Source organism: Theobroma umbraticum, unplaced genomic scaffold (assembly GCF_002168275.2).
Source record: "Theobroma umbraticum cultivar Fairchild unplaced genomic scaffold, ASM216827v3 scaffold_56.0, whole genome shotgun sequence".
Classification (NCBI taxonomy): domain Eukaryota; kingdom Viridiplantae; phylum Streptophyta; class Magnoliopsida; order Malvales; family Malvaceae; genus Theobroma; species Theobroma umbraticum.
This window is the reverse complement of record NW_018397256.1, coordinates 12,990,948-13,004,907: the sequence shown is the minus strand read 5'-3', so window position 1 is coordinate 13,004,907 and position 13,960 is coordinate 12,990,948. Positions and strand designations below refer to the sequence as shown.

At 38.4% G+C, this 13,960-nt stretch overlaps 2 protein-coding genes across 2 annotated transcripts; both read right to left on the bottom strand.

The window, feature by feature from the left end:
- Window positions 1–108: 108 nt before the first annotated feature.
- Window positions 109–2,783, bottom strand: LOC110411668 (ACT-like superfamily protein). The gene is made up of 8 exons (XM_021421925.2): window positions 2,511–2,783; window positions 2,264–2,335; window positions 2,111–2,162; window positions 1,912–2,026; window positions 1,753–1,820; window positions 980–1,666; window positions 804–908; window positions 109–725 (listed from the first exon to the last, which is right to left on the bottom strand). The coding sequence occupies exons 2-8, from the start codon at window positions 2,332–2,334 to the stop codon at window positions 363–365; spliced, it is 1,461 nt and encodes a 486-aa protein (XP_021277600.1). The 5' UTR covers window position 2,335; window positions 2,511–2,783; the 3' UTR covers window positions 109–362.
- Window positions 2,784–3,764: 981 nt separating this feature from the next.
- On the bottom strand, window positions 3,765–11,440 carry LOC110411667 (TRAF-like family protein). The gene is made up of 10 exons (XM_021421924.2): window positions 9,797–11,440; window positions 8,737–9,210; window positions 8,343–8,644; window positions 7,165–7,890; window positions 6,810–7,088; window positions 6,438–6,599; window positions 5,409–6,347; window positions 5,095–5,310; window positions 4,736–4,996; window positions 3,765–4,448 (listed from the first exon to the last, which is right to left on the bottom strand). Exons 1-10 carry the CDS (start codon window positions 11,178–11,180, stop codon window positions 4,104–4,106), a joined length of 5,088 nt encoding a protein of 1,695 aa, XP_021277599.1. The 5' UTR covers window positions 11,181–11,440; the 3' UTR covers window positions 3,765–4,103.
- Between the last annotated feature and the right edge of the window lie 2,520 nt (window positions 11,441–13,960).

Genomic DNA, 13,960 nt, shown 5'->3' with positions numbered 1-13,960 from the left:
ATAATTTTTTTTATATAAGAGTAAAGTTAATATAAGAAATTTACTAAATGTATAAATGTAAAATTATATAAAAAAAATACCACGCAAAATATTAAATAGAGACGAAAATTTTTTTAAAGAGAATATTCATTTAATTTACTACGTACAAGCCTAGAATCAAAGAATTCAAAACATGGAAATGTATGTTTTTTTTTAATATACAAAGCCACCGTTTTCCAAAGAAAACAGTCCTATTTGCAAATACATGGCTATACAAATTTTTTGAATCCTTTTACTTTATTTACATTCCTAGCTAGGAGTGTAAGAATGAGCCTGTCTTTGTTTTCTTCGTTTAACTGCCTAAGTATATTTACAAGGGTTTTTCACCTGATAGGAATGAAGTTGTGAGAGAAGCGTTCGATTTGAGACTTGAGAACGTCTCCAAGAGAGAACAGGCCGTCAGATGGCCTCGGGGAGGAGGAGGAAGAAGCCCTCGGTCGTCTGATGGTATCATTCTTGACTTCAAGGTCTATCACGTCCATCTCTTTCTTCACTGACTCCACGAAGTCCATGTCGACGTCGACCTCGTTCCCTGATATGTCTCTCACGTAGAAAGCGTTCACTGCTTTTTCTCCTTGGGTTTCTACATCTGCTCGAACCACTGTGAGACCGTTCTCCCTCAGAAGCCGAGTTATATCCGACAGAAGCCCTACCCTGTTCTCTGCACTCAGCTCTACTCGAACTCCCTGCCATGATGCAATAGGTTGGTGAAGAGAAATGGTAGAGAGTGAAACGTTTGGTTTGGCTTTCAGTGACAACTTTACCTCGCAAACCCGGCGTTCTATAGCTGCTTCCAAGCATTTTATAACTCTATCTTTCTCGCCCTCTGTACTTAAAGCATATCCGTCAACATGTCTTATGAAGTATTCCTGAATTTACATAACAAATAAGTATAAAAGAAGGAACAAACATAATTGGAAATTGGGTCGTAGACACAAACCTGGAATGATCTACCTTCACGAGAAGTAATGGAAGCATGGAAGATCACGTATTCCATATCAATAAGCGTACACACCGTATCGAACATGAGCCTTGGCCTGTCTTTACATTCTATGCTCACAATGGAGTACCATTTCTCGTGACAATTCTCAATGGAGACCACGGTCTTTCTTCCCTCTTCGTCACCGTCTGACCCTGGTGGCGGTGATGATGTGCTCACTGGCTCAAACGGGGGTCCATCGAAGTCCCCAACTGAAAGCATAAGCTGATGCAACCTGCGTTCCACATCAGCCATGTTGGTGCCTTCGACGAACTCAGCAGTCTTCACTTCTTGTGGGCTGGTCGTGTCGAACCCACTTTGTATTGGTGTAGTGGTGGCTCGAAGCACTGTGGTGAGGTGGTCCTCGATGGTGGCAAGGCGGTGGGGATCATAGATTGGGGTGTCAGTGGACTGATCAGAGATGTAAGCTACGCAAGCCAATCGAGCATTGTGGCTCCACGCATGTGCCTCCACAACGTTACAGTGGAGGTCAGCTAGGGCTGCCGATATCTCGGAAAAGAGACCCGGCCGATCTGTTCCACTCATTTCTATAGCAGTGTGCTCGCTTGGTTGCTCGGAGTTGAAAACGTCATTGCTGCAGGCCTTGGCCTTGACGGTGTTTTCGCTTTCCCTAACTGTACCTATGGCCTGAAGTCATCAAAATTTTCATGTGAATCCCTCCATTATGGAAATAGGTTCAGAATTTGCAGACATTGGAACCCAACAGTATTCACCTGCTGGATATAGTTAATCACGTTCTGGTCTTTAAGTTTGTTTCCGTGCTCATCTTTAACATGAAATACTGCAAAAAACAAAAAAAAAAAAAGAAACAATCAGCCCCCATGTCAGAAAGTTGAAACACGATGAGATTCAATGAAAATCAAGTGGTTTACCATCCATGAACCAGCCAGCGTCAGAGGAAATGTAGCTCTTTAAGATGGTGAGGTTCATGTTTGTCAACACTTGCACCACTTCCAGGAGGATGCCTTGCTTGTTTACGCTATCTACCTGCGCCATGATCAGAAAAATCATTAATTCTAGTTGACTTTGTCCCACCGTATAGCTAGGAACTCGCTCTTTGTTCGTCGTTACCTTGATCACGGTGCAATCCTCCATGCTTTCGTTGTCAATGCAAACTCTACAGCTGCAAAGGGAGAGCGAAGGTATAGGGACATGAATTTTTCCAATAACGATCACAGGAGGAGATACCTTAATCATTTTAAAATGCTTAAAAGGATTACTTACGGAGGACCATATATCCTCTCTGGGAGATTATCAAATTCAGGATCAAAGTAAGGCCAACAAACCTTCTTCATGCTGCAAATTACATTGAAAATCATCAGAAACAAATATAATCCTGAAATTACTTCCATTGGGGATCATCTTTGTTCATCGTATACCATTCAACAAGCTTTGAAATGGATCGAATATTGATATATATATATCATATCTTAATATACATAAAAACAAGAGGAAGAGCAGAACAGCTTACACAGATGTAACAATGTAGTGGGGGGAAACGAAAACCCAAGCTGATAACCAACCCAGCAATGCCCAGAAGAGAGAGAAGGAATCAAGATGATGTCAGTCTCTCTCTCTCGCTCTCTCTCTCTCTCTTGAAGAAGGAGAAACAAGAATACCAACAGAAAAGAAAACAGGTTTGGTTTCACAAATATATGGGAGGAGAAATACAGGGAAGAGAGAAAAGAGGAGGTATAGGGGGGGAGATGAGTGTTTGATTGCTGTTTCTTAGGTTTGTGTGATTGGGAGTATGATTAGCTTAAATAGAATGTCAAAACTTAAAACCGTGTGGAGGAGATTGGTTTGTGTTCAGAGGGACACGTAACAAAAGTCAAATGCATTTATCGGCCACGTTTTGCTTTGATTTTCTTCATGCATAGCGCCCACATGTTTTGGAAGCGTAGAACTAGCTAGTCTTCCTGTGAATCAGAGAAGTACCCTAATAAATAGCTAAGTGAAGAACATGAGACGAAAAGCTAGCTAGTACTTGCAGAAGTCGTCTTCCTTCAAAAAATACTGTAGTATGTGCAGCACAAATGTGGTTTCTTGTATATCACCATTGCATAGACGAATGGGTCAAAAACAAATGGATGGTGAGAATAAGCAATGAAACATGAAATGAAGATTTTTGGTTTGAATGATTCAGTAAGAATCAATGTCTTATTCTCAAAGTGTTGAAATTTATAACAAAATTACAACAACGTTAGTTATATATATATTTTTTTAACGTAACATTTGATTTAGTTAATTAAAATGTATTTTATTTCTCCACATTAATTATATTGATTTCATAATGTTTATGTTTGATGTAATGATGTTTAAATGAAATCATGCTTTCGTGGCAAATTGGGCGATTGATCTTTCTTGATGATGAGTTTGTTTGCGTGCAAACGCAGGGCCAGAATTGTCAATGACTTGTGAGTTATGACATCTGTCCAACCAGTGGATGCCTGATTCCCTTCCAAATATTTGCCAGACTTAGCCTAGCCAGCTACATATCCTCCCATCATGTGTTGATTCTACTGTGTTGCGATAAGGTGAGTTGATTAGCCAAAAGGATAACGTTAAATTGACCATCATCATCATCATCTTCCTAATCAAAAGAGGAGGAAGCCCAGACACCATTTTCATGGCCATTTTCACACTGGGATAAAGCATGAAAGGATATTTCAAAGGATACAAGTAAAATAGATTGTAGAAACTGGGAGAAAGAGAGAAATCAACAAAACTTTTCAAAGGCCTATAATTAACTTTTATAAAAATTGAAGCAAAGGGGTAAATGGCATTTCCAACTGTTAGTTCTATCGGGTGATGCACACATTCGATCAGCAGAACATGCATTACGTACCCAGCCCCTTTCTTGACCTGGGAGGATCTCTCTTTTATTTTTTTCTTTTCTCCTCACAAATGCGCTCCAACAGTTCTACCAGTCAAAATGCCGATCAAGAAATTCAAAAAAAAAAAGAAAGAGAGAGAACATCTCGATCAAATTGAGATGTTAAGCACCTCTATGGGGGTAAGTATAATGCGTAGGCACAAACGGAACATGTGGGGCTCTAGAAAATCAAGCATGATTGAACCAAGGCCCTACAGCCCCGTTCACATGCCCATTGCTGTGGATCCCTACGCCGTTGGGGATGAGGGAAGGTGGCAGCCCGACAGCCATCGGTGGTGGTGTTGTAGGGTATAACCCATGATTGTGTGGGATGGTATGTGGACTTACAAGAGGACTGCCAGCAGGACTGCCTTTACGCTGCTGGAGGGCATGGATTTGCCTGAGCCCTTCCTCGTGAATCCTTGACAAAGTTTCCAACTCCTTCATGGACAGAGCTTCTAAACCAGCACCGTAGAGGGGGGCATGTCGTGACATTTCTTCTTGAAGTGAAGCCTCAAGTGTGTGAATATATTGCTGCAGAAGACAAGGCAGGAATGAGAAAGAAACAGTGACAAACAAGCATTCAAATTTGACTTCCTAAGCTCACAGCGTTCCGTGCAAGCCCCCAACAATGATGATTCAGATGCAAACTAGACATCTGAAAGCAAAAGGGTTGAGGAAGAGCAAGATATGACAAGTTCAAAAATACCCAATCTCCTTTGCACTAAGTCTACCCACTACACAGTGGAAACCTCCTACAACTTCAAAAATGAAAGATGATGATGAAATATAAAAGACAGGAACTATGGTGAAGCAAAAACCTGGCAGGCCTGCAACTTGGATTCCATGCCATCGATATATGCTTCACACCTCGCAACCTGCTCTTCCTTTTCCCGCTTTTCACCTTCAGTTTGCCCAACTGTTTGTGTCAATCTGCGTACTTCATCTTCAAGCGATTGACGAATTTCTTCTCGAGTCACATTCTCTGTGGCATACCGTTTCAATTCTTCATCAAATCTTTTCCGTGCAGCTTCAGCACTCTTCAATCTTTCAGCAAGAGCATTCTTCTCCTTTACTACCCTCTGTCACATACAAAACTTGTCAGATAAAGCACCAAGATAGCAGTCAATCCAAAGCCCAAACAAGAGCAAAGAGATGCCACATTTGTCATCACAAGTACCTTCAACTCATCACGTTTCCGAGACTTCAACTGGGAGAGTTGTGTCTCTGCATCATGAAGACGATCCTGAAGTGCTTTCTTCTCAGCAGTGAGCTTTGCAATTTCATCATCCCTCTCTGAGCGAAGCCACTCAAGTTGACTTTCAACATCCTGTATTTGTTCGGAAAATTCCTTCCTTTCCCGAGCAAATCGATCCATCTCAGCCTTCATTTCAGACTGTCATTTTATAAAATGTGTTAATTTTAAGAACTTCCTTAAAAAATACAGATGGGAGAGCAGTTCCCTGGACTTTATCGTTACTTTAAGACACGTACCTTGAGTCGATTATTTGTGGCCTCAGATTCACTTAATTTCTGGGATACAGTAGCTTTTTCCCTAACCATATTTGAAATTTCAGCCTTTCTCTCTTCCCGCATGTGGATAATTGCATCTTCACTAGCACATAACTGGTGCCAAAGAGCTGCCCGATCAACATTTGCAAGCTCAGCAACTTCCCGCATCATGCTTAGGACAGGTCTAACAACCTCTTGCTCCTCAGAAACCAAAATAACCAAAATATCCAAATCTAAGTCTACTTCACGACTATTTTCTGTAGTACTGGTGGCACGATCAACAAGTCTCTTCAGCATCCTCCCTCGGTATGGCTCATCGACATACCACTTAAACAATATCGTATAAAGCATTTTCACAAAGCCCCTGACACGAGGGTTTCTAGAGAGTGCCAGTGTCTCAGCAAGACCCAGAACTGACGTGAAGTCATCCCGTTGAGCTCTAAGCTGCTCACTGGCTTCTCCCTCAACTGCAGCGTCCCCATGCTGAAAGCTTTCAGCAACATATCTGGCACTAAGATTCAATTTCTGAGCTAATCGCCTTTCCAAGACCATGGCTACAGACTGAGCCACAATGGCTCCTCGAGCCACGGCTCTCTCAAACGTTTGAGAAGCTTCAACAGCCAGGCAAGGTATAGATAACATCTCAATGAGGACATAAATGTCAGAAAAATGATGACCAGCACAAAAAGCCTGCTCATCCACTACATGCAAGCTTTCAGAACTGGGCCCATTTTCACCAAACAAGAAGAATCCACAAGCCATTGCCGAGCAATTTTCAACAAAATCATCATCACAATCAATATCTCTCAGTATGGTCTCAGCAACATCTCCCCAACTATTTACAGTTTTACTTAAAAAATCAAGAACACAAGGAGACACCTCTGGACCCAAACTTTTTAGCCTAACACGAACAGATCTGACCTACAGAAGAGAACAACAGCAGTTATGTACGCTTCAGGAAATTATGTCGATGTGTAGAATACAACAATGAGAAGAGAGAGTAAATCATACTGCTTCTGGAAGATGTTGGCATTGGGATGCAGCTTTAAAGATGAAATCTATGGTTGCAATCAGAGGTTCATCATTTGAATCTGTCAGGAGCTCAAAAGATTGAAATAAGACACGCTCCCACACTTCGCTGCCGCATTCTAGTTGACTGAGAGCCCCAAATACCTGAAATAGAAGAATCATTGTTAACCAATAGAAGATTAAGAATTAATTTAATATTATAAAAAAAAAGCATATTTGAAAACGATAGTACATTCAAACTTGAGGCAATTGTCCTAAAAACTCCCTCATTCTCTTAAAATACATCCTAAAAACAAAGCCCACAAATACCATTTAAGTAAATAAAAATTAAGTCCTCTACAAAGACTATCTTACAGGTATCTGCAATGCAGGCTCTGCATCTGGCTTTTGAAGCCGTTCAAGAAGCGCATAAGCAGCAAGTGGATGCTCTGAATGCTCTACCAACTTAGGCACCAATGCGACTAGGTCAGGTTGCAGATGCTTAGGAGCTTTATCCAAAACAAGAGCAATCTTTTGTGCAGACTGAGGCCTCCGCCTTGGCTCAGGACAGCCTTGTGGAACAGCACCGTCAAGGGCTCTCAATGAGTTCACAATCAACCCTAAAAGCTCCTCAGATTGCTCAGGCCACTTGGTCTGCAAACTCAATTTGTTCATGTAGTTAATACATGATGAGTAATCAAGTGACTTCAACATTATTTATATATCATACCTTTGAGCGAAGAGAGGAATTCTCTGAATAACTCCCAGCAGAGGTTTCTGGTGGAGAAATAGGCTGTCCAGGAATAGTCTTTAAAGAGATATTAATCCCATTCATGTCTGAGCTTTGTACAGCAGAGGCAGCACTACCATCATCCACACAAGTATCCAGCCTTTCATACACAGGAAATTGAGCATATTCTGCAGCTCCATTTTCCCGATCACAATCCAGTGGGCTAGCAGCTTCACTACCATCAGAAGAAGGTTTAGAATTTGCCTCAGAAGAATCACCATGTGCACCTCCTTCTGAGGGTTGGCAACATTCAACCATTATATCCAAGAGTAGATCAATAATCGCCTGCTGCAAAACTTTGACCCCCATTAGCAAATTCATCAAACTTGGGGAAGATTCATCAGTCTTTGGAACCTTCTTTCCATCACCACTACCGGAGATCTTTGTTGGAAGCAGCAAACGTTTTACTTTGGCTGGGTCATCGAGGTAAACACGAAGCCCAGTCAGAAAACCAGCAATTGCTCCAGCATCCATCAGAAGTTTCTCTCGTAAAGTGACCTGTGGCTGTGATGGATTATCTCCATATGTAAGGTGAAATCCAGCTCGGGATAGAAGATTTCTAAAGATATCTTCTTCGTCTCCACTTATTCCTTCACTATCTTCAGAATCAATGAGTTCATCAGGATCAGTTGTTAGAGCATCCCGATCATCCTCAGAAGCAAAAACCTGGCAAAAGTGAGAGGAAGAAACATCAAAATTGATCTTAATTCATTAGAAATATATCAAAGAAACAAAGGCCATTCCACCTAGGAAAGAAAGGGATATTATGGATTAACTTATAATAGCTTTTACTAGTTCCTTCCTGTTTCCAAGAAAGTAATCAGCATGGGAACATAAAAGAACATTGCATGCAATAGAGGGATGCAGAAGAATCTGGCTAAATATTTGGGTATGGATCAACTTCACACAACATTCAGGACAAGCCATAAACACTTTCATAAGGCATGCGGCGTTAAAAATCTTCTGTACCATAAGTCATCTGTAACAACTAGCAGATTACACATAAATAGAAAGCCCAAAGAGACTAACCTCTAAATCCAAAATCTCAAAATAAACAAAACTTGCCTATCATGAATAGTGAACAACATATAAATGGAACAGATCTGAAAAAGACTAACCTCAAGGTCTGAAAACTCAAACCAAGGGCAGCAATCCAGTATTTCACAAACAAAAACAACAGTGTCACGCACAAGAAACCCTGCATCTGCTTCTAGCATATCTGACACCTTCATGAATTGCAAAACAGAATTATTCCATGTCTTTGTGCAAATAGAAGATTCCTTCCACACGGTCTTGGCTGGATTTTTTTGATTCACCACAGCCATTCTGTATCTAACCCAGAAGTTTTTGTCTGGATCACTACCAACTGATTGATCACTCTCTAAGTATATACATATGGTGTCAAATGACTCATACACACCTGCATTGTGAGAAACAACCAATTAATCAAGAGAAACAAGAAACAGCAAAAGGACATGTCCAATGCAGAATTGATATGACACAATCACCCACCAATTCGAAGCTCACATCCACCAGCTTGGAAAAATTTGCTAAAAATTTTGCGCGTTTCCATTATTTCCTTGAAAGATAAGAAGTTCTCCACCTTCCATGTGAATGCACTCCTCTTTCCAACCCTTTCTATCTGGGGAGCAGTATTTGCTAACTCAGTATCCTGATCAGTGAAATCCTGCATTATTGATGTCTCTTTCAGAATCAGAACCTCTGCAGAGAATACAACAGTGTCCTGAACAAGAAACCCGGAATCCTGATCAAAGAGGCTGGTAAGTGTCACAAATTCACGCCAACCCCAGTCCTTAGCAGCTTTAGAGTAGCGGTTCTGAGATTCTTTTGTAACTGACTTCTCCTCCATCCTTTGGTTCACAACTGATAGCCGATGACTCACAAAACAGCTCCAGTCACTGGTTGTAGCTTTTGAATCTGTAACCTCAAGAAACACAGAAAGGTGGCATGGTGGCTGAGACTGCCCTGATACCATCAAGCCCATAGGAAATTTCAATCAGTCCACTTTCCAAACACAATTTAGCAACTATCAGCCCAGGTCACCTCGTCTCGGATGCAAGGATCATAAGACTGATGGCAAACCAGATTACAAAGGTAAAATATTGCTCTTGCTCCAGAGGCACAACCAAAGAAGCAATTTTAAATGATTTTGAGAGCAGGGACAAGACTATACATGTATATATATAGTGACAAAGAACTGCAATAGCAGTATCGAGTGCTAGAAAATTTTTCACTACCCTAATTAAGCCCTAAGCAAGTGCTAGTAAAGCCAAAACAATTACAAGTCAATCAGATATGAAGTTAGAGACACAAGACCAGGCTTAAGCTAACCAATTACCATTGGATTAAAAGCAAAAAATAATTGCAGTGGACAACTACCATAAGCATGTAACCATCTCTAAGCTCAATCCAATAAGGTAAAAAGATGGAAAGGCAAAACAACAAGACACATCATTTCCTTAAACTTGAAGTACCAGACTCAGTTTGTCTATAGAATAATGACCACAAAATCCAATTCATTACAAAAGAATTTTCAATGAATCTTGCTTACCTCGAGGATAAACAATGAGACGGCAATCCCGACTCCCAATCTGAAATCTCCTGCTCTTGATACAAAGACCTGTTATCTTCCTTTTCTTCAGAAGATCCTTCAACCTTGTAAAATTTTCAATCCTCCAAGTGAATTTCCCCATATGCCCATCAGCCTTCCTCGCTCCACTCCCAGTCCTCCCTGAAATTAACCCCCCATTCTTTGAGAAACTACTAAACTCCTTGATCACATGAAAGGAAGTACTAAATACTGCAGTATCATCCACCAAAAACCCTGCATCCAACCCAATAAAATCTGACATTTTCATGTAGTCATTCCACCCCAAACTAGTATTATCCCCACTCTTATTATCCGCTGCAAACCTCCCATACGAGTCTCTATGCATATGATTTGACCCCGGTTTCTGATTCAGGACTGACATTCTAAACAAACACCAACAACTCCTATCAGCTGAACTCGCTTTCTCAGTATCCTTACTCTCCAAACACATAGACAAATACTCCTGCCCGTTAACCGAGCTTTGATACACACTAATCCTCAAATTACACTCTCCAGCCGGGAAAACAGGGCTCATTATCTTCTGTGTCTTAATCATTTCCTTAAACAAACTAAAATTATGCACTTTCCAAGTGAATTTGCCACTCAAAACATCGGAAACGGGACCGGCAACAACCGAAGAGGAAATCATAGAAGACAATGAGGATTGAACATCGTTATTATCACGCGTGAAATTAACCGATTCGTTCAAGATTAAGATATCGGCGGTGATTAAAAGGGCGTCGTTGTTAAAGAGATAACCTAATTTGGAATCGAAAATAGTAGCAGATGGTGTGAAATCGCACCAACCGTGAGATTTCTTCTTGCTTGAGAAGCGATGCCATGAATCGCGATGAATGGTTTTGGAATCGTCGATTAGATTGACGATGGCTAAGCGGTAGCTAGCGAAACAGTCCCATTTCGACGACGACGTGCCCCGCGGGTCCATGATTTGGAGATATATGGATATGTAGCCCGGCAGAGCCTGGGAGTCCCCTTTCGGATACACCAACAAACGGCAATCGTAACCTCCTACCTCGAAGTACTTGCTCCACAGTGCCCTAGCTTTGGTTCTCGGAAGATTATAAACCGTCCATCTGCAAACCGCCGAGTACTCTCCCCGCCGATCGACAACTACGGTTTCCTGGGCCCCACCGCCACCGTCTCTTGACCCCAGCCCAGCTATGTCATCCACCGCCGTTATTGATGTCAAGTTTTTGCCATTGTTGTTGCTCTGCTGGTGGTGGTTTTCGGATACCGATGCTGAGGTGGCGGTCTGTGATTGGTCTTGTAAGCTAAGCGTAGAGGTACACGACGAGGAGACTGCCTCAGCTGAGCTTTGCTTCATTGCCCCACTCGCTCTCTCTCTCTCTCTTTTTCTTTCTCTTTTCTTCGGATTTTCTGGTTCTCTCCCCCTGAAGCTGCGGTTTTATTAATTTCCCTTTTTTTTTATCAGAAATTATTTTTTTGTAGTTTCTTTTTGTTCCCCTTTTTAGAGAGAGAAGAAAAGAGAAGCCGATGTATGTGGTGTTAGAAGGTGAGAGGAGGAGGCTTTTACACAATGAGAGCCGCACTATACTTAACCTGCACCTTCGTTGCCTTCCCTTGCGGATGCTGGTGATGATCTCGTGCAGCCGAGCGGGGCTTTTATGAGGTTTATCTCCGCCGTCCGTTGGGCGGACCATCTGTGGGCTCGGAATGTGTGCACGTGCGTATGTGCCCACAAATAATGGGGCCTATCCCCTAGGCACGTGACCGAGGTTGATGTACGTATTTCTGTCCCCGGAGTTCATTGGGCAACGTCAGCATTTGGAGAACTTCGGGACCCATCATCACATATACCTTCTCTCCATTTTGATTTTTGCGGTAGTGATTGACGACCGTCCATTGAATTTGATCACTATAAACGGCTGTGATTTTTTAAATCCAGTAGGGCGCTGGATTTTGTGTGATACAGATATTTGTGTGATATTTTATCTGGTTACCTCATTACATGAAAGAGCAATTCAAGGATTAGTAATAATAAAACAAGACAAGATATTGTTTGATTAAAAAATCTAAGATCAACTTAGGGTTTTATTACATCCACTCTATCCGGTGGAATGTCCGAGTAAAAAACATTGAATATCTAAATTTTAAACACTGAAATATATGTAAAATAAAACATTTAAAACAATTAAATTTGTTAATAAAATTGAGTGTTATAAAATATAAATTAAAAAGATAATTATTTTTTAATTTAAACCCTCATCATGTTGCTTAATAATATATATTTTTAAATAAAGTGTGCATTTTTATGTTAATTTATTAATTAAAAATTTTAAATTTTAAATTTTAAACATAAAAACAAATAAATAGATAAAATGAGTTGCTAGTATCACACGTACATTATACCATACATATTCGATATTTAATCAAAACCATATAATATATTAATTTATACTATTCTTTATTAATAGTGTAAAGTATAATATAATACCTATGGTGCATCGAATAATATTAAAAATTATAATTTTAAAAATAATTTGTTTATAATGATATTATTAAAAATTAAATACTTATTAATTTTATGATTATACAGTTTTTGTGGGATAAAGATATTTTATCTGCATTCCATCATTACATGGAATAGGGCTGAACAATTACTAATGGTCAAAAATGAAAAAAAAAATCATTAAAAATGAAAGGCAATAGCTTAACTTTATTACAGTCAATGCTATTTTACCTATTTACCCTATCTACTATAAGTCTTTTTAACCAATAAATTTTTTTTTTTGTAATATTACTGAGAATTAAATACTTTTTGGCTTTATGGTTGTATAATTTTATGATTTTCTATTAACTAGCAATAAAAACGTGATGATAATATGTATTTTGTAATTAGATATTTTATACTATCCAACCAATTAGGTTAAATATTTTTTTTATAATAAGTTTATAATTTTCTATTAACTAGCAATAAACACGGGATGATAATAGATATTTTATAATGAGATATTTTATACTATCCCTAAGATATTATATAACAATGTTAAGTAAGGTTTGCATAATAAAACTACTACTTATCATCGTTTTGATAAATACAATCTTTAATTTTTATTAATAATATCATATAAATTTATTTAATAATTATTATTTAGTTAACTTTAATTCATTAATTTAGTTTTTATTAAAAATATATATATAATTTGAATTTAAACTTATTTTTTAATTTAAATCCAAATTCTAATTTTGTTAGTGAATATTAATAATCGGATTTAGACATTGAGTATTAAATTTTAATTGATATCAAATAAAATATGAATAGGTAATTTAATTGAAATTAGTTTGCATTTAATGAATACTCCTGTTGCCATTTTTATAAACTACTATTAGATAGAGATTTTTTTTGAAAGAGCTATTATTAGATATATTAGTGAGCCATTAAGTCTTATGGTTTAAGATAAGAATAAAGCTTATTAAGCTGCCCATTGTGCTATGCAATAACCGTTACATTGAACACAACATGTACTATCTTTATTAATTTAGTCTCTTAATTTAATCAAATGGAATAAATTTGATTCCCATAAAAGAAAGTAGGTGGAATATCTAATTATAAAATAGTCTAATGTTTCCTACAATGGCTTTTTAAAATAAATATTTTGTTGGGAGGTTGAAGCCACGACCAAGATCTTCATTAGACTCACTAGTTTCCTTATGTAAGTAACATCTACTCCTTTCATTAAAATATTTTACCATAAAATTAATGCAATGTGATGTTTGATCTTATTTTAGCAGAAAAATATTAGATAATTTCGAAAAAAATATCTACATTTAATACACTGTTAATTGATTATATGTAAAACACTATCACTTTACCACAAATGTCACTTCCTAAATATTAAATTTTTTGAAAAATGCAATCAATTGTAACATTTATGACAAATTACTTTGTAATTTCCATATCGTATTATATTTATAAAAGATAATATATAAAAAATAATATGTAAATTTCATTAAATTTGAATAAATGTAAATGTACGATAAATTTAAAACTCATTGTACAATAGATGTTAATATTTAATCAATGCTTCTTGCATATATATATATATATATATATATAATCGGTTTCTTTTGTCAGAAGGATGG